Source organism: Thalassophryne amazonica, chromosome 12, assembly GCF_902500255.1.
Source record: "Thalassophryne amazonica chromosome 12, fThaAma1.1, whole genome shotgun sequence".
Classification (NCBI taxonomy): Eukaryota; Metazoa; Chordata; class Actinopteri; order Batrachoidiformes; family Batrachoididae; genus Thalassophryne; species Thalassophryne amazonica.
In genome coordinates this window covers 68,286,844-68,313,348 of record NC_047114.1, presented here as the reverse complement: position 1 = coordinate 68,313,348, position 26,505 = coordinate 68,286,844, and the positions used below count along the sequence as shown (strand labels likewise).

General features: G+C 40.5%; 1 protein-coding gene across 1 annotated transcript in view; it reads left to right on the top strand.

Annotated features, from left to right (window-relative positions):
* Positions 1 to 1,218: 1,218 nt before the first annotated feature.
* The window catches only part of gpc1b (glypican 1b), a 268,996-nt gene continuing 243,709 nt past the window's right edge, over positions 1,219 to 26,505 (top strand). Inside the window, exons 1-2 of the mRNA XM_034182371.1 lie at positions 1,219 to 1,321; positions 1,440 to 1,919. Of these exons, the coding sequence (XP_034038262.1) occupies positions 1,760 to 1,919 (160 nt within the window). The 5' untranslated portion in view covers positions 1,219 to 1,321; positions 1,440 to 1,759. The remainder of the gene's footprint in view (positions 1,322 to 1,439; positions 1,920 to 26,505) is intronic.

The window sequence follows — 26,505 nt, the reverse complement described above, 5'->3', positions numbered from 1 at the left end:
TTTTCAAAGTACTCCACTGAGCGCTTTAAGCTGAAAACCTCTGAACTTTTCAGAAGAGCACTGTAACATACCTATAGTGCCTTTTCGAGTAACCGATAAGACAGGGCAAACCTTGAAATGAAAAAGTATATTTTGGAAAAAAATGTTTATTTTTGTCTTTCTGTCTGCACTCAGCTAATTTGTCACTCAAAACCTATCACAATAGAGTAAAACACTCATGTGTGATAGCAGATTGCACAGATACTACATTACTGCTTATTAAAAAAAAAATGTCTGTACAATATAATTTAGCTGGCTGTCAGTTTATTGTTCTCATTTAAACAAACCCCATGAGGTGTGCTTTTTTCCCTTTTAACAAAGATGAGAGTGAGTGCTTTTTGTTAATCCTCATACATTATAAGATGGTCATTAGGTGTTTGTTGTTCTTATAGAAAGAAATCCCAGGAGGAGTGCTTTTTGCTTTAATGAAAGCTCTGAGATGATAAGGTGGGATAAAACACTTCTCAGCACGGTCTCAGTGCTTTTTTTTGCCTGAAAAATAAATAAATAAATAAATAAATACATAAATATGGACACTGGAGTTCCATCAATAATGAAACTTTTTGGTACTTTGTAAATGTTATTTAATTATTTGTTGAAGTAGGTCCTATCAACTTGATAATAGTCATTAGTTGTAACAAGGACACAAAATCTGATTTAATTTTTTTGATTTACTTGATTTGTGTTCTTTATATAGAATAATGTATACTATTGCATAATTTGATAAACTGATGTTATGTGCTGCAATTATTTTCTGAAAATAAAATAAGTGTGGCAACCTCCCATAGTGTAACACCCCCCCCCCCCCCCCGCTTCGCCTCCTTCTTCCACCGCCTCTGGAAGGTGAAGGCAGCTCATCTTTTTTTTTTTTTTCTGAGTGAAGACCCATCTGGTTCGTGTTATTAACGCACAAAAGCATCGTGAATGCAGTCAGTAGCAGGTGACAGGTAAACTTGGAAGGAGCAGGCAGGTGCGGACTTGTTGGCCATTTAATTGCACCTTGAGGAGTGACGGGCACCTATGAGGACGTGGGGCGTGGAGTTTGAAGCCACGCACAACGGATCCCAGTGACACCTGAAATCAAACTGTCAGGTGCAAATTCCGTGATAAGAAATGAGTCTTTACGCGCTCGCCCTCTCTCTCTCTCTCTCTCTCTCTCTCTCTCTCTCTCTCTCTCTCTCTCTGTGTGTCTCACACACACACGGCATCGTGTGCAGCAGTCCCCCTCCTGCGCAGTAGTTGTGGGATATCTGCCTGTGCGCATCTCTTTGCTCCATCGGCGGTAAGCGCGCGCGCGGCGACGCGATCAGACCCGCACCGCTTTCCTGGCGAAATACGGTGCTGACAGTGTGATCAGATTTGTCACCTAATCTTTTCCTGTGCTGCTTCTCCCTCTCTAGGTGTAAAATGTTGAATTTCATCTGTCGAATTTGCCAAACGGGACTTTTCCGCTGAATCCCGCTGCACCCGCCGCCTGACCAAAATACATCGAGTCCTGCGCTGTTCCGGCCGGCTGGAGACGGGAAGAGTCTCTGCTGAAAGCCGGCAAAGACACGCACTGAGAGAAAGAGAGAGAGAGAGGGAGAAAAGACAAGAGTGAGAGAAGGAGGTGGAGGATTTTTACGCACAATAATCAGGAGCCCTGTTTGACACTTTTATTGGGAGTGTGCGTAAAACGGATTTTGCACTTGACCGAGCCCGCACGCAGCAGTCTGCTGGGATGGATTCCTTCATCATCGCGGCTCTGGCTCTGTGCTCCCTAACGGCACCGACGCACGGGGACAAAGGCACCAGCAAAGCCCGGAGTTGTTCGGATATCAGGCAGTTTTACTTCGGCAAAGGATTCTCTCTGGACGGTGTCCCCCAGTCTGAAATATCAGGTAGGTTCCTTGTAAAAATAAAGTCTTGTCCACTGGTCATTTCGGGCGCCTTCTGCGCGATCTCGTGCGTAAAAATGCTCCTGTCCAAAACACAAGAGCGCATGAAGTTTTGTCCTGTAGACCCATTAGGAGTCTTATTTTGGGGGCCGAAGCTGCACCTGCAGCAGCATCATTAATTTTCCCGACGTGCCCTGCACGAAGGAAAGTTTGTGCAGCCTTGAGGCCCAGCTGTTTTTGGTCACATGATAAAGCAGAGATACATTAGATAATCCTGTTGCATGACAGCGGTGTCCGAAAGTTTGGGATCCAGAGCGCTTATAAGTCTAAATGATGGAAATACATAAAAAATAATAATAATAAAATCAGGCTATAAGGATGCCCTTGGGACTCACAATGAAAATAATCTCTGCATCTTGAAATAAACGAAATAACGCCAAAACGATTGGTTGCATAAGTAATGACATCTTTCATCAGACTTCATTTACATCAATAATTGAGAAATACAAACAGCATGTGAATGGTCAATCTGTCTGGAATAGGCAGTCCTTGACTGTGCAAGGAGTTAGTGAGGAAATCTACCAAGACAGTGAAAGACTTCTGTGGCTGTGATTGGAAAAAAAATTGCACAGTTCATGTTTTGCATTCACAGCTTCATATTGGAACAGAGGATTTCTTTATTGGAACAGATCAAATCTAGGCTTTCGGCAAACTTCAGTGGAAGTTTCAAGCCTTCTTTTTAAAGAAAATTCTCCTCAGTACCACCTCATCATCAAGCTGTATAACAGATGATGCAACATGCAAAACTTGCATTATGTACAATTTTTCCAGTTGCAGCTACCGAAGGCAAAAACAACTTCGGCAGACAGATTTACCATACAGTACTATACTGTGTGTACTTCTTAATAATCATGGTAAATTAAGTTCAAGACATATGGGAATGTTTATGTATCCATCCCCTGACCTGTCTGAAGAAAACTGGCTGTTAAAATGATGATGTACTTGTGTTACACAGTAGGGTACATTACCTATACAATCCATCTTTTTTTTTTTTTTTGGCTTTTGTATTTTTATTTAATTTATGTCATGTTGTAGAAATTCATTTTTGTGTCGAGTTAAACGGCATCATTATATATATATATATATATATATATATATATATATATATATATATATATATATATATATATATATATATACACAGATGGTTCTTTTTTTTTTTGTCATGCCATCATTCAGATGTGTCACGGCTCAGGATTCACAAACTTCCAGGCACCTCTGTATAGGTGATCATTCCCACAGCTCTGTATTTTTTATTTGTTTTTTTTTTTTCTTTGGTTAAGTAAAGTTGCAAAATCCTATTTTTCCATGACTAAAAATCTTTTGCTTGCCTTATTCTCCCTCCTCTTTCTCTGTCCTGCACTTTCTCAAAGGAATTCTGCCTTACAAAGGTCATGACCACGTGCTTAAACAAACTTCATGACGCTCACCAAGTGTGATGTCAGTCACAAGCCCATCTTGTGTCCACATGATTACACGGTGCTCCTCTGGAATTTAGCGCAGCATACGCACAGTTTCCTTCAATTTCAAGCTCTGTGGTTACATTATCCGACGTGCATGGACAAGCCAGGAGAGTAGGACCATGCATAGTGGCACTTTTCTGTTTAGATTTGCAAATTTAAACTATTCCGAGCTCAGTAAAATGGGTGAAATTGGACAAAATAACCTTTAGACTAGATGTTGACACCAGAAGTACGTTCCGCCTCAATGAATGAGTGAATGAGTTGGCATGTAAAGTGTTTTTCATTTCGATTTTAACTGTAAAATTTCCCGTCTGAAACCAGATGGTCAGATTGTGGATTATTTTCCACAGTCTGGTATGATTGTGGCTCTGTGCCACCACCATTCATCCAAATGTGACCCAACTGTGTCTTATTTGAAAACACAAACTTTTTTCCATAAAAGTTGCATCTACAATTTACATAAAGTCAGACCAAGTAAGATTTTCATCAAATCCTTGTTATGGCTGGAGCCTGCGTGAAGCAGTTCTAACCTCGATCCATATTTTCAGCAACAGATAATTAAGAAGTGGGAGACACCAGATTTAGCTACTCAGATGTTGTTATTGCCGGGAGAGAAGGAAAATGTGAAATGCTGGAGTTCCCAGAGGACCACTTCAAAAATTCACTTTGGTGGAAAAGGCACAAAGACACTTACGGAGCAGCAGCTTTACATTTACAAGGGGAAAATAGGAGTGTTGGTTGATTCTAGATGTGGCAACAACGTCTGACAAAATGACATAGAAATGGATGTTTTTTTTGTCTGAGCAGAGAATCTTTGGATACCGTTTGAATAATATTGTAAAATGAGAGGTTACTTGAGGAAACTGGGATGAGGCTCATTACCTGTGTTGTAATGAAGATTCAGCTGCAACACTCCAGCTATGTATGATCTTGTTGTGGCACATAACTGATAAATGGACTGCATTTACATAGCACTTTTCCATCTGAATCAGAAGCTCATGTGCTTACATTCACACACACGCACAAGGGTGCTGCCATGCAAAGCACTAACTAGGAGCAACTTGGGGATTACGGAGTTTGCCCAAGGGCCCCAAGTGATTTTCCGACCTGACGTGTTTGAACTGAGGACCCTATGGTCTCAAGCCCATTGCTTAGACCCCCGTCACACATAGCTTGAGTGAGGCCGAATGCCGCCCAAATGAAAAGTCCACCCACAGTCGGGAAGTGTCGAGGTGCATTGGGAAAATGTCGGAAATCATTCGCAGAGCAGTCTAAACAGTCAGGCCCATTCACGCGGCTGCTTCAAATGTTTTGCTCATGTTCAAAACAGTCTTGGCGCAGTCGAGGTGGAACAACCATTGTATGGTAGTTGATGTGCAGTCTGACCGTTGTCTGACTGTATTCTAAACAATCAGATGGCGATAAGATGGCATTCGTGACATTCTGATTGCGTTTGGGGGGATGTTTGGCATGCTTCCATACTGGCCAAATTTCTAACAATCATATTTCATTGGGTGGCGCGGGTCCCTCCTGCTGCGGCCTTCACCCACTTTGCCTCAATTTGGATGACAGACTGCTTCAAGTTTAGTGCACATTCGCCCTATTGACGTATCCCATAATCTCTTGCGCGCCACAGAGTTGCTGTAGTCAAAACAACATAGAGAATCCACATGATGACAATTGTAAATGAATATTATACTACAAAAACATCATTTTTTTATGCTTTTGTAGAGAAGCTTGAATCTTCGACTGGACTGGGTTGCTTGATGCGAGGAGGTTTCGCTTCAGATCGGATTGCAGAAGCTTCCTCAGCTAAAATTCTTACTCTGGTGGTCTGACTTCTGTCTTGACTCTTGTAGAGAAGAATGAGAGTTTGCTGCATGATACCCTGAAAACTTGCCAAAACAATTATAACAAATAATCTGTGTCTGTTACATTTAATCTGCATGGAATTTAATTTAATAAATGCAAACCGAATTTCAGACATATTATATATATATATTAGTCTGGAAGAAAGAGGACAAACAGTGTTGTAAAGAACAATAATCAAGACGTTAAAGAGCAAACTTCACTTTCCCCCAGAACGACATGATCAGGAAGCGAGCGTAGCTCACAGCAGCTCCCATTGAAAATAACAGAGAGACAGCCTGTGATTATCGCATGTTTACATAAAATAAACGCAATAATAATGTCTATAAACCCAGAGAATATATTCATGAGTGTTTTAGGCACAATATAAAAATAGTTTTATGCTGCAATGTTAATGGTGTTGTCCGTGTGCAGTGGTTAAAGTGCAGCGTGATCAGAGCATCTCAATGCAGTTCTCAGTGTTACTGAGATCTCGCAGCGCTGTGACCTCTTCGAAGTTTTGCGGGATTTGAAACCTTAATAGGGCGAATAAACAATGTCAAATGTGTATGTGTAGTCTTTAATACGTTCAACTAGTGATAACTGTGGATTAACTGCTGTATTTTGTCTGAGGTAATTGGAGTGTAAACATAATTTCGTTGTTGTTGCACTTGTGTAATGACAATGACAATAAATCTTATCTCATCTCATCTCATATCCAGTCACTACAGTGTTCATTAATACTGCAAAATTTGCTCTTACTACATGTGACGGCAGACACATCACACTTTGCAGTGTTAATTTACGTGAGTACACATGGCCTGATTACAAATATTGGGAAATCACGTCTATCATACTGTTAAATCAACTTCAGTACAATGCAAAGTAACTCAATTAATAGTAACCAACTTTATTTAACACTATAATAGAGTTGCTTGAACACCATAGTTGAGTTAATTTGACAGTATTTTGAATGCGACCACATGCACTTCCTCCAGTGTGAATTTAACACTGAAACATTGACTGTGTGGGCTGCTAACGCACAGAACAGTTGCACATAAAACCCAGACAGGAATACTATTTTACAAATGCACGTGCTTTTCCTTTCTCCTGATAACAGGATAATCAGGAATGTCAATGTTGCAGTGCAGCAGGTGTAAATGTGGTCCCGATCTCAATAATGTTATATTAATTCTATCATATGCTAAATCAACTCTGTTATATTGTTAAATCCAGTCTGTCAACTTTAACAGAGTCAATGTGCATGATAGTAGCAATCAACTGGATCCAACTCTGTTATAGAGATGATTTACCACAACAACAGAGTTGATTTAACATAATATTGAATGGGACAATATGCCCTCCCTGCAGTGTTAATTTAACACTGCGGTACCTAATTATCAAGAGCTCCCAATGAAATTAGTGCAACATAATGCATTTTATGTATTTTGTTTCCTCCTCACTGTACTGACGAAAGAGATTATTTGATTTGACAGTGGGGCAGTAATGTGATAAAACTGTCCAACTTATGCCATTGTGCCATGCATCATAATGCAGGGAGGGTCATGTCTTTACAGGACATTTCTAATTTAATTGATTGACCAGACTATATAAATTATTTGGCAAGCGTTAACACCAACCACAGTCCCTTTGAAACGCCTTTTCTTTCAAACGTGTGATCTGTAATGCTTTAAAAAGTAAATCCGTCTTGTCGTAACACTACCTATTCCTCTTGTTTCCATCACTGATGTGGCAAACATAAGTCGAAGCTCAGTGCTTTTTCTCCATGAGAAAGAGACGACAAAAAAAGTAAGAGGGATTTTGAGGGTTTTGAAGTAGCAAGTGGTGGAGAGTGACAGAAATGTGGGACAGAAAGAGAGCAAGAGGAGGAGGATTTCAGTACCTTGTACCTTGTCAATATTTCTCTGTGTCCTCGTCTCTTGACTCTCCTGCAGAAATAACTGCACAGGCCTGGCATATTAAACATCTCAGGAAAATGTGAAGGCCTTAATTTATGCCTCTGAATTATGAACCACCTGGATGCTGAAAATGATCCCTGACATTTGCAGAGCAATAAGTTCTCTTGTGAAACCAGGGCATGATCAACCGAAAGTATTGGCTGGGTATGAGTCAAGGTCACAATCTAAGTTCATTGCCTCAGTTCAAACTGGGATGCTGATTGCACCCAAACTCCATAAATAATGTCCAGTACAGCAGTTTCATATCATTTTCATTTGATGGTTTCTTGTGTGAAACAAAAATCAAAGCTATACAAGAGACAAACATGGAAACCAATGTGATGGTCTCTGCTTCCACTGGCCATTTCCAGCCTAAATTTTGATTATTAAAATTTGTTTGTGCTTGCATGGACAGAATTGTGGGACTTTTAACCTGAAAATACAGTTATTTTTAATTTTAATAAAGAAAATAACAACTGCATCCCTTTTCAATGCATAAAATGTGTGTGTGTGTGTTTGATGCTTGATGCTAAACACAAGTGGGGCATATTATATAAGTCTGGCACAAAGAGGACAGTGTTGTAAAGGACAATAATCAAGACGTTAAAGAGCAAACTTCACTTTCCCCCAGAACAACATGATCAGGAAGTGATTGTAGCTCACAGCAGCTCCCTTTGAAAATAACAGAGAGACAGCCTGTGCTTCTCCCATGTTTACATAAAACAAACACAATAAAAATGTCTATACACCCAAAGAATATATTCATGAGAGTTTTAGGCACAATAAAAAAATAGGTTTATGTTGCGATGTTAATGGTGTTGTCCATGTGCAGTGGTTAAAGTGAAGCCCGATCAAAGCGCCTCAATGCAGTTCTCAATGTTACTGAGCGTGGCGACCTCTTCGAAGTTTTGCAGGATTTGAAACTTTAATATTGAATTTTTACTTTACTTTAATTTTTACTTTAAAGATTTGAAACTTTAACTTTAATATGGCTTGCTGTACAGACAAGTGTAGTAACAGGCCATCAAAGTGCTTCAGCATTTACATTGTTTCATTTATATGTTAACATCAGGTTAGCACTAATTAGCAGGTACTTTGTTGACATGTCTGTTTATGTGCAAAGGTTACAAAGGCAATATACTAAGTCATTCACTTTAATTCCTTCATCCAACCACCGCCTAGTTCACAAAATATGTGTTAATCAAACACCAAAACCAAAGTAAGCCTGTTAGCCATAGCTTAGCTTTGCTTGTTTGCTAAATGTGGGATGGGGCCATGTTCAGGCATCGCTCTTCCCACCATGGTTATGCCTGTGTTACCCACGTGACAACTCTTTGCCCATTTATGGAGATGACTATGAGTTACAGGACCAGCCAAAAGTTTGAACACACTTTCCCAAAATTTTGACTGGTACTGTCAGTGAATTTAAGGACTTCCAAGCGTGTAACCTCCAGAGCCACCCTTTTTGAGCTTCAATACGGCGGTAATCGGGGTTGAAGTGCAGCTGCTGTCCCCAACAGCATTTCTGAACCAGAATCAAAAGGCATACATTTCCACAAATGCTTCAAGGCAAAACTGTTGCTCCCAAATAATCAGTGGACTATTTTTTAATCCACATACTGTATTAGGTGACTAAATCTGCCCATTTTCACTTATGCATAATTACAGTTATCAAATTTACTGTCTGTGCTGCATGATGAGATACATCTTCATTCTTTTTGTGTCCTCCAGAATTGATGACGATAATGTGTTATTGTCTTATCTGCCACATTACAGAACAAAATGTCTTCAGATGATTCAAAATACTGCTGCTAGAGTTTTAGCTCACACAAGATTTGATGACATCACACCCATACTGGTCTACCCTTACTTTATTCCTGTGAATGTAAGAGCATATTTTATGTTTTTTTAAGACGTATAAAGCTCTGAATGGCTGTGCATCCTAAAAGTACCAAGTATATTTGTCAAATTTCTACTCAAAATGTAAGAAACTATAACTCTGATAATTAGTATGTCCATTTAGTTGTGGCTTCTGAAAATGGAGCGACTGTATGTAAAATTGGCTGTAATCCCTAAAATGTTATTGTGATGTAAAAATCTGCACTACACTAAGTAACTCTACACCAAAACCACATCCTGGTTGTTTAATTCCAGCTCCACTGTGGTGATGTATAGGACCCATTCATACACACAGTGCGAATTTGGACAAAATGCGCATGAAGTGCGCATGAAGCAGGAATCTAATGCAAAATCGTATCGTGCAAAAATATAGCCGCTTCCAACGCCTCATACACCTGTTGCTACAAGTATTTGCGCAAGTATTTTGAAAGAGAGAGTGTGCGCTGTGAGAGCCCATCGAACCCTCTTGCAGCAGGTGTCGGCCAAATTCCAGCTGACACACATGAACATCTAACGCCGCTTGCTTGGCACTTAGAAAATGTCTGGCCATTTCTAATATTAGCATGAAAACAGTCAGCAGACAATCACTGTTGAGCTGGATGTGAAATTTGTCTAAGTGCCCCTTCGAGTGTGGCGTTGCAAAAAGCCACACACATGGTGCATATGTCTTGCACATGTGTCCTCCCCCACCCCCACTCTCCCCAACACATCTGGCATGCCGGGGGGTGGGGGCACATTTGCATAAAATGCCTATATGTATGTACAGATCTGATCACACGGGGGGCAGACACCGAGGTCTGATCGCACACAGCATGGGGAGGGGCCTGTCAGCTGATCGCAGCACGCTGACAGCTGGATGACGGCTCAGTGCACACATTAAAAACACAGAAACCACCACCAGGATAGTTATATAAATAACTATGACAATACCTACATCAACAATTACCTAACAAATAACAAAAATAAATGACCACAGTACACAGAGAGTGACACATTGGTCTAGACGCTGAACGGACAAGGGGTGGGCGTGACCGCTCACAGTCGCAGCTGTAAAGATCTCTGCTCCTCGACATCCCAGCTTGAGAACACCTTCCGTGTTTGGAAGGACATGAACTTACAACATTCCTCCATGAGGCGCGTGTCTCTGCCTGCTGTCCTCACATGGAAATATATAAAACATCTTTGCAGCAGCTGCACACAGCACACCTCCTTCATGTCCATGTTGATTTCAGACATTTTTCCACTCTGATTACAGGCCAGTGATGGTAGTGCAGTGGTAAAGGTTCCATCTGGTAATCAGAGCTTATAGTTTTGAATCCCGTGAGTGGCATTTTTAAAAATTTATTTAACCTGGGTTATTTAACCAGGGGGTCTGTATAGCATCCCCTTTTTATGTATTATTTATATCAACCCAGTGAAATTCACTAATTATCCAACTGGTTTTTATTTTATTTTCCTCCACATCAGAGGCGGTGCACCTCATCCCAGCTGCTCGCACTGTGTTCCTGCTTGCACGACACCATTGTGTGCACAACACTGTCACACTAGGATCATGCACACCTGCCCATCGGCTTGATGTATAAATAATCAGGTCCCATCTTATCTTAGGGACCTCATAGTACCATATCACCCCAATAGAGCGCTTCGCTCTCAGACTGCAGGCTTACTTGTAGTTCCTAGGGTTTGTAAGAGTAGAATGGGAGGCAGAGCCTTCAGCTTTCAGGCTCCTCTCCTGTGGAACCAGCTCCCAATTCAGATCAGGGAGACAGACACCCTCTCTACTTTTAAGATTAGGCTTAAAACTTTCCTTTTTGCTAAAGCTTATAGTTAGGGCTGGATCAGGTGACCCTGAACCATCCCTTAGTTATGCTACTATAGACGTAGACTGCTGGGGGGTTCCCATGATGCACTGTTTCTTTCTCTTTTTGCTCTGTATGCACCACTCTGCATTTAATCATTAGTGATCGATCTCTGCTCCCCTCCACAGCATGTCTTTTTCCTGGTTCTCTCCCTCAGCCCCAACCAGTCCCAGCAGAAGACTGCTCCTCCCTGAGCCTGGTTCTGCTGGAGGTTTCTTCCTGTTAAAAGGGAGTTTTTCCTTCCCACTGTAGCCAAGTGCTTGCTCACAGGGAGTCGTTTTGACCGTTGGGGTTTTACATAATTATTGTATGGCCTTGCCTTACAATATAAAGCGCCTTGGGGCAACTGTTTGTTGTGATTTGGTGCTATATAAAAAAATTGATTGATTGATTGATTGATTGATGTTTTCATGGTTCACTCATACAAGCTGTTCCGCCGTGAGTCGCCCAGATTTGTACTTAATAGCACTGCATGCGAAGGGCCCATAGATGGAAAAGTACAAAAACTGTCTCTGTCCAAATACACATGGACCTGACTGTTTATGTTGAATGCCATGTGTTGTCCATGGAAAATAGCACATTAAATTCCAGAGACAGACAGAGTTGTGTAACATCTGCATAATTTCCACCGGTCGCTGTAGTTCTCCAGAAAGTTTTGCTAGGCTTGTATTGGCAAACAGTTCTTATGTCATCTACAATAATCACCTCTACCCTCTGTCATTGCACACGCTGTAAAAAAAATGAAACTCTTAAGTTTATTTGTCTAGTTTTTAGTCAAAATGTATAATGAGTCTTGGAAATGTCATTTTGAGTAATTTCTGAAATAATCCTACAGTGAGTCAAAACTCTTGTTACAGTTCAGAAATTACTCCAAATGTTTCCAAGACTCTTTTGTTTACCAAGATTTTAAAGATTTATTTTCCTAAATACGTCATTCTATTTTAATGAAATTTAACTTAAGTGATTTTATATCTTTTTCAGTGTAACTATATATTTTGATGAGAAATTAGACATAGACTTTGTATGATTTTGAGTTTTTAGTGTAGTTTTCTTGTTGATCCCATTGCTAGTAAGAGCATTTTCCTGCTACGTAAGTAAAATGTAAATAATATGGCAAGTACCGTTAGTCTGACAAGTATGTTGATACATTGATAGCATAGAGTTGATATGTTGGTGTAACATTTGTGGAAACATTTTATCTGTTTACAAGAAGTAAGAAAGGCAGCCTTTGTAAAATATGGGTTTTTTGTGAAGTGGTGGATACTGTAGGTGTGAACTAGTAGGGTTAGCATTGATAATATGGGAACTTTCTGTGCTAGCGGGTGTACTCCCACAATAACCACCTGTGTATAAAGTGGATGTGGAAGAAGACTGAAACATTCAAAGCCATGGCTCATGATGGTGAGGCTTTTTGAAGACTTAAACAGCAGACTTATTGAGCCCTTGTGGCTCACGTCTAAATATAACAGTACAGATGTGAATAATGGATCATAGAGGCATAATCCTATGCTCAGATGAGCTTCAAATAAGGGCAGCAAGCGGTTGGCATGTCCGGCTTGTGGTTACTTGGTGTTAATGTGCATAATGGCTAATGATGGTTTATATAGGATGGGGAAACCTGACGCTGTTACTGTGAGGTTTTCCTCCATGCTTGACAGCTTAATGGAACCATGTTCCCGGAATTTGTTTTGGTTCAGCGTCTTTCACAGTGACATAACTGTAGTACTAAGTAACATGTTAACATCTCTGTAAAATGTCTTGCCAATCACTTCAGATGTATTACCTGCTTACAAAAACAGAGATTTTAGATTTCAAAGTGTGTGTATGAACTAACATGTGTGTCAAAACATTTGACACAGTTTGACAACGAGAAATGTCTGTTTCAAAATAGGTATAATTACAAAGTGTGTTGTTAATTTGAGGAAATGTAATAATTAGGGGAGGTGATGATCTATGTGGTTGGTTAACACCAAAGAATCCTCAGTTCAAATCCCCGTCAGGCCTGAAAATCACTAAGGGCCCATGGGCAAGGTCCTTAATGTTGGGAAAGTGTAGGAACACGGACCCACAACAGGGGGCGCAAATGAACGGACAATGGAGTAAGTCAAATAACAACGCTTTACTGTTGTGAATGTGCACAACGAATACAACCAATCACAGAAATGGACAACAGTCAATTTACAAAAGTGTCGTGTGGGCAGGCTCGAAGATAGGAGACGCCTCTCCAAGGTAAGACCGGTACCACACGGCTTCCCCCGCCACAGGACCCCGGGTATACTGGAGCCGCCAAGTCCCGAACTCCCAGGTGGCCACTGCCTCCGCGTGTCGGACCTGGTACTGCTGGCGAGGAACAAAAACACAATTAAAGGTGGGCGCGTTTGCACCCAGTAATCCACACGGCAGGAAAGCTACCTCCACCTCTCGTTGGAAAAAAGGTCTGTTATCACTCACAAAAGTCACAAAAGGTTACTGTCAAGCAGTCAGCTGAGAATATTACCTTCCAGGTAGAACGATATCTCGGCAATGAGGTGGAGATGCCGTCCTGCTGATATACCCCACTGATGATTGCCGTCAGCTGTCTCAGGTGATGGGTGACAGCTGTCACCGAGGCTGCTCCCGTGAGGCGGCGGCGCCCTCTGGTGCCTGGAGCCCGCACTCCAGGCAGGGCGCCCTCTGGTGGTGGTGGGCCAGCAGTACCTCCTCTTCAGCGGCCCACACAACACTTAATCCCCAAATTGCTCCTGGTGTGCAGTGAGTGCCTTGCATGGCAGCACCCTGATGTGAGTGTGTGAGTGAATGGTGACTGCGAGCCATCATTGAGCTTCTGCTTCGGATGGAAAAGCGCTATATAGTGAGGAAAATAAGTATTTGAACACCCTGCAATTTTGCAAGTTCTCCCACTCAGAAATCATGGAGGGGTCTGAAATTTTCATCTTAGGTGCATGTCCACTGTGAGAGACATAATCTAAAAAAACAAAATCCAGAAATCACAATGTATGATTTTTTAGTAATTTATTTGTATGTTACTGCTGCAAATAAGTATTTGAACACCTACCAACCAGCAAGAATTCTGGCTCACACAGACCTGTTAATTTTTCTTTAAGAAGCCCTCTTATTCTGGACTCTTTACCTGTATTAATTGCACCTGTTTGAACTTGTTACCTGTATAAAAGACACCTGTTCACACATTCAATCCCTGCACAAGGCTGGGATGGACTACAGGACAACAGGCAAGCAGCTTTTAGAAGACAACAACTGTTATGATTATTTATTAGAAAGTGGAAGAAACACAAGATGACTGTCAATCTCTCTCGGTCTGGGGTTCCATGCAAGATCTCACTTTGTGGGGTAAGGATGATTCTGAGAAAGCTCAGAACTACACAGGAGGACCTGGTCAATGACCTGAAGAGAGCTGGGACCACAGTCACAAAGATTACATTAGTAACACATGATGCTGTCATGGTTTGAAGTTCACCAGTGACCATCTGGATGATCCAGAGGAGGCATGGGATAAGGTCATGTGATCAGATGAGACCAGAATAGAGCTTTTTGGAATCAACTCCACTTACCCTGTTTAGAGGATGAGAACAACCCCAAGAAAACCATCCCAACCGTGAAGCATGGGGGTGGAAACATCATACTTTGGGGGTGCTCTTAGGAAAAGGGGACAGGACGACTGCACCATATTGAAAGGAGGATGGATGGGGTCATGTATTGCGAGATTTTGGCAAACAACCTCCTTCACTCAGTAGGAGCACTGAAGATGGGTCATGGCTGGGTCTTCCAGCATGACAATGACCCCAAACACACAGCCAGGGCAACTAAGGAGGGGCTCCGTAAGAAGCATTTCAAGGTCCTGGAGTGGACTGGCCAGTCTCCAGACCTGAACTCAATAGAAAATCTTTGGAGGAAGCTGAAACTTCAAACCTGAAAGATTTGGAGAAGATCTGTATGGATGAGTTGACCAAAATCCCTGCTGCAGTGTGTGCAAATCTGGTGAAAAACTACAGGAAACGTTTGTCTCTGTAATTGCAAACAAAGGCTACTGTACCAGATATTAACATTGATTTTCACAGGTGTTCAAATACTTATTTGCAGCAGCAACATACAAATAAATTATTAAAAAAATCATACATTGTGATTTTTGGATTTTTTGTTTTAGATTATGTCTCTCACAGTGGACATGCACCAAAGATGAAAATTTCAGACCCCTCCATGATTTCTAAGTGGAAGAACTTGCAAAATCGCAGGGTGTTCAAATACTTATTTTCCTCACTGTAAATGCAGCCTGTTTAAATAAAGAGCCTACATGAGGTCCCATGTGGTAATGGCAGCAATGCTTTCTACTTGCAGTTTCCCTGCTCTACCACTAGGTGTTGTGCATACACATGGTCAGAGCTGTATGGATATTTACACACATTTCTATGTGTAAGTGTTGTAAGTACAAGATGGTCAATTCCATATTTTGCATAAAAATGTTTGTATGCATAGTTTATGCATAAACCTGTGTATGAACATTCAATAAATGAGCGCCCAGGGCTTCACTGCAGGCCTACCTGATATTGTTTTCAAATACAGTAAAACTCACATATAATGGATTCAAGTGACCAGTGATTTTGTCCATTATAATCAAAATCCATTATATGTATAAAACTGACAAAATCCGTTATATGTATATAATGGAGTAGTTACAGTCAGGAGGCATCAAACTATCTATGAGGAATCCCCGGCATCAATTAGGCTTATGTATTTCCTTTAATAATAACCTGAGCTTGAATCTGGATCTGCCTCATTTAATGGGTGGGTCAAAACTCTGTCTGGAAAAAAAAATGCCTGTCTTAAGTAAGCACCGGACATTATGCACATTAAAAAGATTACATTTGGTGGAGTCACACTTTTTTCTAAGCTGCAGAGTGGTACCTAAAAATCCTAAAGCCTGATTTATTCTTCTGCAACTCTGTAACTTTATGGCCATGCAATGACGTTGATGTGTGTGTGACCCTTTTAAAGTTCTCCGTCACGTCTTTATGCCAGTTTACAGCAAGAACAGTAAGCTTTTCTGGATTAATTTGTCCCTCACTGAGCTCAACTTCTTTATACAATCATCAACATCCAAACCAACGATACACTACATACAATTTCCCCATGAATTGCAGGTCATTTGCGTGTCTTATTCCAGCTCCGTGATGCAAAGTTGGTCATATTTACAGAATTTTCAGCCAAATACATTGTATCCAAGATCAAAATGTGATCAGCGTGCACATTACAAAAACCATTGAAATATGATGGGAGAGGAAAGAGTGAAAATGTAAAAGTAACAAATCACAGCTTTTAGCCTTGTAGCAAATGCACATCATGCTACAGAGATCCACGCAGAGAGCTATGATCTAAAGTGGTTTGGTTCATCACACCCAGGGATATGTGTGAAACTTAACACTATATGAGGTCTATTAGATAAGAAACCGACACTTTTATTTTTTTTTAACTATATGGATTTGAATGACGTGCGATTACACCAATCATGCTTGAACCCTCGTGCGCATGCGTGAGTTTTTTCACGCGTGTCAGTGATGTCATTTCCCTGTGGGCAGGCCTTGAGTGAGATGTGGTCCAGCCCTCTCGGCTGAATTCCTTTGTTTCACACGCTGCTCGAGACGGCACGCATTGCTTTATCAAAATTTTTTCTGGGCCTGTGAGGAATATCCGAGTGGACACTATTCGAGAAATTAAGCTGGTTTTCGGTGAAAAGTTTAACGGCTGATGAGAGATTATGGGGTGTTTCTGTCGGTGTAAGGACTTCCCACGGAGTGGGACGTCGCGCAGCGCTTCCAGGCGCCGTTGTCGGCCTGTTTCAAGCTGAAAACATCTTAATTTAAGGCTTAATTCACCCAGGACGTCGTGAGAGAACAGAGAAGATTCAGAAGAGGCTGGCATGAGGACTTTATGTGGACATTCCACTGTTTAAGGACATTTTTTAATGAAAGACGTGCGCGCAAATTCGTTGAGTCGTTGCCGTGACGACTCGGCAAATCTGTGTGCGCCGCTACAGGAAAAACACCTCCGTGTTGAAAACCATTTCTAAAATTCAGGCGGCTTTTGATGGCTTTCAACAAGTGAGTAACTGCGAAATTGTTTAACAGCTTGGGCATGTTCCAACTTGCCCGTTAAGGTTTCCAACGGAGGTGTTTTTCCTGTCGCGACCCCCCGCGGTCGGGTCCGGCCCGACATGCGACTCTGCCCGCACGTTCTTTCATTACAAAATGTCCGTTAACAATGGAATGTCCGAATAAACTCCTCATGCCGACTTCTTCTGAAAGTTCTCTGTTCTCTGACGACTTACTGGGTCAACAGAGCCTGAAATGTGGAAGTTTTCAACTTGAAACGGCGAGACGCTGCCGCCTCAAAGCGCAGATCGCCGTCAGGCACCGTGGGCCAGCCTTACGGCGACACAACCAGACCAAAATCTCTCATCAGCCGTTAAAATTTTTACCAAAAACCAGCTGAATTTATCGAATGGTGTTCACTCAGTTGTGCCTTACAGTTTTGAAAAAGTTTTTATCAAACAAAGCAGCAGTCTCTGAGCCATTCCTAAACAATGAAAAAATCGATGAGATGGTGGGCCACTCCTCACTCAAACACTGCCCACAGGCGAATGACGTAACCGACAGGCGTGAAAAAACTCTCGCATGCCCAGGAGGGTTCAAGCATGTCTGATGTAATCACACGTGATTCAAATCCATATGGTTTTTGAAAAAAATAATAAGGTCAGATACTTTTCTAATAGACCTCGTATTAAAGTAGAGGCAGCAAGTAGTATTTTGTTAATAATCACTGGACTTGAATAATGCCCTGCCTTGTCCCATGTCTGAGCATGGTTTTGTGCATTTTTTTTAAATCACAGAAATACAGTACCCACTTTCCTCAAATTGGCGAGTGTCAGTGCTGAACTTCATTTCATATCTCTGTTACTGTGCACACCCAGAGACCTGTGTCTGGTACATGTGAGGGGTTCTTAATGGAATACATTACGGTGTGAGTGAAAATCCATGATACAAAATTTGGTATATATGGTTTTTATTACATGGAAAACCGTACAAAGCATTGGGACATTTGCTTTTGTCCGTGAGAACGAATATCCGGTTAACATTATGATGGTTTAGGCGAGTTTTACTGTACGATATCATATTTCAATTCATTTTCTATACCTGTTTACTCCAATTAAGTGTCAGATCATATATATATATATATATATATATATATATATATATATATATATATATAGAGTCACCTTCGGTGAGATGAAGGACATCCAGAATAAAACCTGTGCGAAATACCGATACGGATCTGATTGTATCCACTGTGGTAACCCCAAATGAATGGGAGCAGCCAAACGGACAACAAAAACAACATGGAGTCTACAAAGCAATGGCTCACTTCCAAGATATCTTCGAGCCATCACATTCAAAACAGCTGCTGGATCCCACCCTTCTACACAGCTGGTATCTGAAATATAAACCTACATGGACATCCTCCCATGTCCTTCAATAGATCAGAAGTTACTCAGTGTGTCCAATAGTGTAGCTATGACAATTGCTTAACTGTGTCTATGTCTATGCTTTGGCATGAGCCGTGTATCGGATGGAGATATGTTCATAAATTTTTTGCTAGTATGGAATGTGATATCACCCTGCCTGCCAAACTAGTGAGTACTGCTCAAATGTTTGAAAGTAATGTGATGGATTATGGGATACTGAAGACCACCCAAGATATACAAGTTGGTTATCTTAGCAACATAACAATATTCGTACCAAATTAGGCCACCCATTTAGAAGTGCTGTAAACCTATTTGAATGACCTCCTGTTATGTGGGCACTCATTCAAATTTAGCATCCAGAAATAGAGATTAAGAAATGCTGTTTGTGTTTGGTTTGGAGCCTCAATCTCTTATCTGCATCACTCTCCTAGTCCAATAAATCCCAGCACGTAGTCATAGCTCAACTTTACAGTATATATTGTGGGTACATGTCACCAGGACAAGTTATACTCGCCAGCAGTGCAGAGGGTACTTTAGGAAATAATATTACAATTGTCAGATTGCCCATGTGTTATGCTCATTGCATGTATAGAAAATGAAATTTCTGAGCACAGTAATATCTTCTCCCATTGGTGCAGTCTATAACCTGCACTTCTAGAAGGTTGTTACCAATGACAAGCAAGACAGTATAACAGATTAGTATGGGGCCATAAGAGTTTTGTGTGCATCTGTGTGTGCGTGTGTCTTTAATCTTTCTTGAAGGAATAGCACATACCTTTCATCACTTCTGACACCTTCATTTTCAGCACTTGGAAGAATTTTCAATGTTTATGAGAACCTAAGACAAATCACAACTTCCCTGGCTTTCAAACCTTTATTTTGAAGATGAACTTGACAACCTTATCAAAAACTGTTTCCATGTGGATGCAAGAAAATTTGGAGCTTAGTTGCAGGCAATTTCTTCTCTAACTGCTGACTGGAAAATGATGTACAGATTTTCAGCTTTCACAGAATTCTCTATGCTAATTAAACAGCAACAAAAACAACACCACCAATGCTGGATGCAGAGACTAGACAAAAAAAAAAAAAAAAGAAAGTCCACAGGTGCAAGTTTACAGGTGCAATTGATAGAGCATGAGAAAACAAAGAAATTGACACCAAGATTGTCAAGATTGGTTAAGAAATAAAGAACTTATGGTAATTTTAGTAAAAAAAAAATCTGTATATTTTTTCCTATCGATCAATTACACACAGTCATTTTCACGTTCTCAAAAAACACATTCTCAATATTGGATTGTCATGAAACTTTATCATTATGTCAACAAAATATTATATTTTAGGGCTACTTACCTTTGAATGAGTGCTGTAAAGGCGATCATGGTTTTTATGCTTGGTAAAGTTGAGCAAAATTTTCAGCACAAACGAAGTGAAAGAAACAGCAGAATTGAACCGGACATAAATGAGGTCAAAGAGGAACTTCCTGCCTACGTCATTACAAGGAATTCCATGGGAAATACCCCAGCGAGACAATGAAAAAAGCAGTCTTTGTGGGGAATCCTCTGCACACTGCGCACAACAATAAGCACGCATCAATGGAATGCACATGCAGGCCTCGATCGGGAGATTTTCTCGTCCCTACTGGATGTTTTTTTTTTTTTTAAATATACAGTATTACACAGGAAATTTACTCTGCTGGGATAATATTTGATCCCAGTCTAAATAGAGTAAAATATACTCTACCACGGGCGTAAATCAGCTCAACATAGTGTAAAATGTGTACGGGAACTCTGTTAATTTTACAAAGTGAAAATATACTAAGTAATGTGCTAATTCTGAAGGTTTGAGCGTTAACAGGCACATGCGGAAAAAGGCATTATGGGGAATGAGTCTCCTCCTAATCACCCCCACCTTTCAAAATGCAGAGAACACTGCCATTTACTAGATGGGATTGTGAATAGCGACCAACGTGCGATCGTTGGTCATTATTCGTTGGGCTGAATCACATTTAACAAACAGAATTTTCAGTTTTGCAAATGCCTTTTTTTTTATGAAAAAAATGACATTTGTAAAAACCAACATACACACTACAGTAACTTGTGTGTTGGTTTTTACAAATAAATAAACCAACCAACCAGTGATTGAGAGGAGACTCATTTTGCATAATGCCTTTTGGCGCATGTCTGTTAATGCTCAAACCTTCAGAGTTGCCGTTAATATCGATAAACTGTCCTGAATTAGTTTTGTTTATAAATGAAACCATGAGTGAAAAGTGCTTTGCTTTTCATGTCTCCTGTAACACGTCTGTGTTGTTGCATGTGGAAAGTAAATAACACTTCTTTACATCAGTGGGCAGGGTACATAAAGACAAAACCTCTGGCTTGTTATTTCTTCTGGGTTTGTGATTGCCTTTGATTTCACTCAAAAGCCTCAGCGGTGCTTAAACTCTAAACTGGCTTATCAGTAGCAGATAGTGTACAGAATCAATACTAAAAGTTAGCAGTTAGCTGTAACTTCTGTACAAATTTTTAGTGGTTTATCATTTTAGCATTATAAAAGTTAACTTTTCAGTTAGTCAGTTAGCGGTAATCGAAGCTAACTTTTTGGTTAGCTGTGCCCACAACTGCCAGCGACAGTATAGTGCAATCTGCAATCTCACCAATATTTAACACTAATCCTACATTATCTTGAACATACGCTGTATAAAATAACCTTTCATATGTCATGAAGTACAGCTGTGAGTGTCATAAGCTTTACATTACTGAAGATATCATACAGGCAGCATGGTGGCTTACTGGTTAGCACTGTTGCCTCACAGGTCATGGGATCGCTTCCTACTTGGTCCTTTCTGTGTGGAGTTTGCGTGTTCTCCACGTGTTTGTGTGGGTTGTGATTCCAAATTCACCATAGGTTTGTGTGAATGTGTTTGACTATATGCAGTGGTGGGCACAGTTCTGATAATCCGATAACAGATAATTATCGAAGATAATGTTTTCATTATCGGATTATCTTTTTAGATAACTTTTAAAACCATTATCGGACTAATTATCTTGCGATAAATTTTTGTCCAATAACTTTTAGACCGATAACGTAGTAAACAAAGCTGAACAGCAACAAACTTTTTTTAAAATTTCAAATCGGTTGAGCACCTATCTGTTAAAAGTTTCATAACAGATGTATAGTTCTACTCTCTGCAAACAGAAGAGAGCTGCCTCCAGGAGAAACTACTCTATCCTTTGCAGACAAAAAAGATCTGGTTACAAAAAAAAAAAAAAAAAAAATCATTTCCTTTAACACCATACTAATACGCTGGTAATATCACCCAAGTCATCCAGAGGCATACATTTTTAACTTATGGTACAAATTTTAACCAAACTAATTTCAGACAAGTTATTTAAAATTACTGTCATGTCTGAAGTTTTATAAAGTGAAAATATCAGATATATGTTTTAGTTTTAAAGTAATGCGCTAATTTTAAACGTTTTAGTGAGCACATGCTGTGCCCAGCAGTGCATTATGTGTAGGATAGGGTAATCTCAGTACATTCACAACACGACAAATGCATTTCAGACACTCTGTTCAGGCTCCATGGACAACAGCATTAAACTCTAGTGCCTAAAACTCTCATGAATATATTCTCTGGGTTTATAGACGTTGTTATTGTATTTGCATTTGTTAAATTCCACGCATCTTAAATGTAGCAGACACGGATTATCTGGAATTTTTTTTGGCAAGTTTTCACAGTTTCTAGTGCCATCTACTGGCCAGTAGTGTTCATGGCAGTTCATGGCAGTATTCGTCCTGAAGCTGGGCAGACACTGTATGATATTTTTAATCACTGTAGTCGGTTTCAGTTCAAACTGTACCACAGAACCAGATGGTGTAAAAGTTCAGCGTGCCTGATTTATGTTGTCACACACGTACATTCAAAAACCACATGTCGAACTCATGTTTCCAGAAGCAAAATGTAAGTTTTCTTTTCAAACTTAATTTACAAAAACTCTCAATGGGAGACATCAAAGTTTAAAAACAAAACAACAACAAAAAACATTACAAGACAGGTCTGCGGTGTTTTCACATGCACAGTGCGAGCGGTTGGATGCTTGTAGCTCTTCAGCAGCAGGGTACCCTCACGACAGCCGACCAGAATAATATCAAATAAGTTTGACTTTCATTCGACTATACGATCGGTAATCAGGAGGTGGTCGTGAGATGTTAAACGCAGCTTGTTACTCCATGTACACTACACAATGCAGGACGCGTGATTGACCTGAAACTCGGTCCAAAAAATTCTCGCATGAATGAAAAATCATCTGAAAAAGAAAAAAAAAACTTGCACAGTGTAAAGCCAACATTTATGTGTCAAGACAATATTGAGTGCACGTTTTACAATATAATAAAACATGCGCACAACATCATAAAACGTGCGCACATTCTCTCCACATGCAAAACATTTTGCAATGACACTTCCAGGGCTCCGTAAAAATGCCTATTTTTACAAAAGCACATTTATCTGTAAACACCAACACACGACACACGTGACATTAACCCGTTGGGGTCCGACGGCATTTTTTGAAAAGTTCACTCGCCTGGCATAAATGTTTTATTATTGCTGTTAACAGCTCTCAGTGCATCCCACAATCAACTTTTATGTCCCTTTTTTTAAGGACAACGTATGCTTTCAGAATAAATATGTTTCCATTGTGTTTTATAAGTGTAATAAAGGTTTACAATCAAAAAAAGGCAAGGAAAAAATAAAGCGAAAAATAATTTTCCACACACATTTGTTCAAAACACACAGCAAACTATAATAAACAACTGTTTTGACACTTTATTAAGGTAATTTGAGGTCTTGTGTGAAAGGGTCAAGCAATAAACACAAATGCACATTTTGAACAATATATACAAAATGGTTTATGCGTAAACAGTGCTTTACGCAGAGAAAGCAACAGAGTTATCCAGTAACATTCACATGCAAACTAGTGGAGCAATCCTGATAGTTACACACTCCTTGTTTGAGCACGTGAGATTGTCATCAGAGGCTCTCCATCTGCTCCTCTGCTTTCACTTTCAACTGTGCGTAATGGCGCAGGGTGCACTGAGTATGTACTAATAGTATGTACTCAATGGAACACCCAGGGGGCTATTCAAACGGACCAACTAGTAACATATCACTCCTGAAAACGATCTTTGGCTTTTTACGTGAGGTAAATCTGCCCTACCATTGGATTTTGTAAAACCATGTGATGGTGAACCAATTCCGATTGGACACTAACTTTGCACACGTCATCACACAGCTTCTATGAGGAGTACAAAGATGGTCGGTGCCTGGCTCGAAAGTCCGCGGAGTTACCTTTTCAGCAAAAAAAAAAAAAAGCAAGTTTCTATCTCATATCATTCAAAAGTTATTTATAATTTAGTAAATCTTGGTCTTTGCCATCGTCTACAATGGTGTCGAACCCAGAGGGTTAATGTTTTGGTTTACATAATGAATGACTGAACCAATCAGTGTTTAGCAGAGGCACTTTTACCCAGAATCCTTTGTTATCTGTCTGTGTTTGTTACAAAACCTCAGAGTCAGTGCATTATTCAACATAGATACAGGTATATGTTATATTTTAACTTTGTACAAATGACAGAATTGACATTAATGGAGTTATTCTATTGATATTAATGTTATTTATAAATCAAAACCATAAGTCAGCACTGCTTTATTTTCCAAGACCTCCGCCTGACCGGAGTGTTGTGATTGGGTAGAGAGCTGGCTTTGTGGTTCCTCTCAGATGGCTTCTGTGCTGGAAACTATGTAGTAAATAAGAGTTTTGAGCAGGGGACAAGATGTTCAAGATAGAAGTGTGGGCTCATTGTTTGGGTCTGTTGTCGCTACCAGAAGTGATCGTGGTGACAAAACTCAAATTCAGTTTATTAGTAGCGGTAAATGTACCAGAGACAATACTGGGATTTATTGGTTATCTGTAACTTCTGATACATTTTTGGGTGGTTTATTGTTAATTTTTTGGTTATCTGTGCCCACCACTGACTATATGTGGCCCTGCGATACACTGGCATCCTGTTCAGTGTGCACCCCCGCTTCACTCCACTGTTAGGACAGTCTCCAAGCTCCCCCTCACCCCCCTCCGGTGACCCTTTATTAGAGTAAGCGGGTATATGAAATATGAAATAAAAAACTTCATATTCTAAAATGTGTACCTTTTAACTATTGATAAATTTTGTAGTAATTTTCACACGATGATTGATGAATTAACACTAAAAATTTTTGCGTGCCAAATTACAATTTAAATGTGGAATAAAAAAAAGATTTTTATTTGTTCTTGGCCAAATCAGTTCACTTATTTAATGCTGCTGAGGCAGATTTAACCTTCATCTGTACAATCTGGGTCCATGCACATGAATTTTTTTATGGAATTGCCAGATTCCAGCTGTACTGCATGTGTTGAGCTTGATGTATTTTACCATGTGTAATTATGAGGGATAATATTCAACCTGTATTTTATCCATGATGCAAATGGACAGGGTCATTGTAATTTTAACAGTTGTAATTATTAGGGCCCCTTCACAAACAGGACGAATGTGGTTGAATTGTGAAACGTATGCAAGTTGTGTAAAATCAGAGCTGCCTCTAACGCCATGTACAGCTGTCGCTACAAATCGGAGCTGCCCCTAATGCCTCGTACACCTGTTGCTATAACTATTTGCGCACACCAGTGGCTGAAAGACAGAGTGTGCCCTGTGAGAGCCCATTCAATCCCTCTCGAGGCAGGTGTCAGCCAAATTCCAGGCGACACACGAAGACCTACACCGCTCGCTTGGCACTTAGAAAATGTGTGGCCATTCGCGCTATTAGCACATGATCAGCATATGATCACTTCCGAGCTGACTTCCGAGACAAATTTCACTTCCATGAAATTTGTCTCAGTGCCCCCACGAGTGCGGCTTTGCAAAACAGCAACGGGCATGTGGTGTGACATAGTATCGGCTCCCCCCGCAACACATGTGCCATAGGTGTCAATCACGCGTGTGTTGCACTCCCCCTCCCCCCATCCGCAAAACATATGGCGGATGTGTTGCGGATGGGGGGATAACTAAATAGCAATAAAAATAACTAAATAGAAATGATCACATAACACACACACAGAGTGACACGTTGGTGTGTGCGCTGAACTGACAGGAGGCGTGTCTGCTGATGAGATCTCTGGTTCTGGACGTCACGGCTGGGGAACACGTATCATGTTGGGACGGACATCAATCAATCAATCAATTTTTTTTATATAGCGCCAAATCACAACAAACAGTTGCCCCAAGGCGCTTTATATTGTAAGGCAAGGCCATACAATAATTATGTAAAACCCCAACGGTCAAAACGACCCCCTGTGAGCAAGCACTTGGCTACAGTGGGAAGGAAAAACTCCCTTTTAACAGGAAGAAACCTCCAGCAGAACCAGGCTCAGGGAGGGGCAGTCTTCTTCGGACATGAACTTAGAACTGTCCACTGTGATGTGCGTGTGTCTGCTTGCTGTCCTCACGTGGACATACATAAAAACATATATCACTGTTGCGACGGGCTGCAGTGACAGGACAGGACAGGACACGCCAAGCCATTTGATGTGGATATACGTAATAAGAGCGCATGAACTGCTTCATTCATGTCATTTCATGGCTGTACATCTGTGACCATGGGTCATCTACAGAGGAACAGACGGTTCATTCTTGTATTGTTCGCTCGATAAGAGGGATTCATTAAAATGCAGTGTTGTTTTTTAGGTGTGGTTTTATTTTCTTTTAAATACATTTATCTCGTTGTTGATTTCAGGCATTTTTCCGCACCTTTAATAGGACAGCGATGGTGATGCAGTGGTACAGTTTCTGCCTGGCAATCAGAGCTTTTGTACATTGCAGGTTTGAATCCAATGGATGGCATGATTTTTTTTTTTCACAGCAGCTGCACAATGT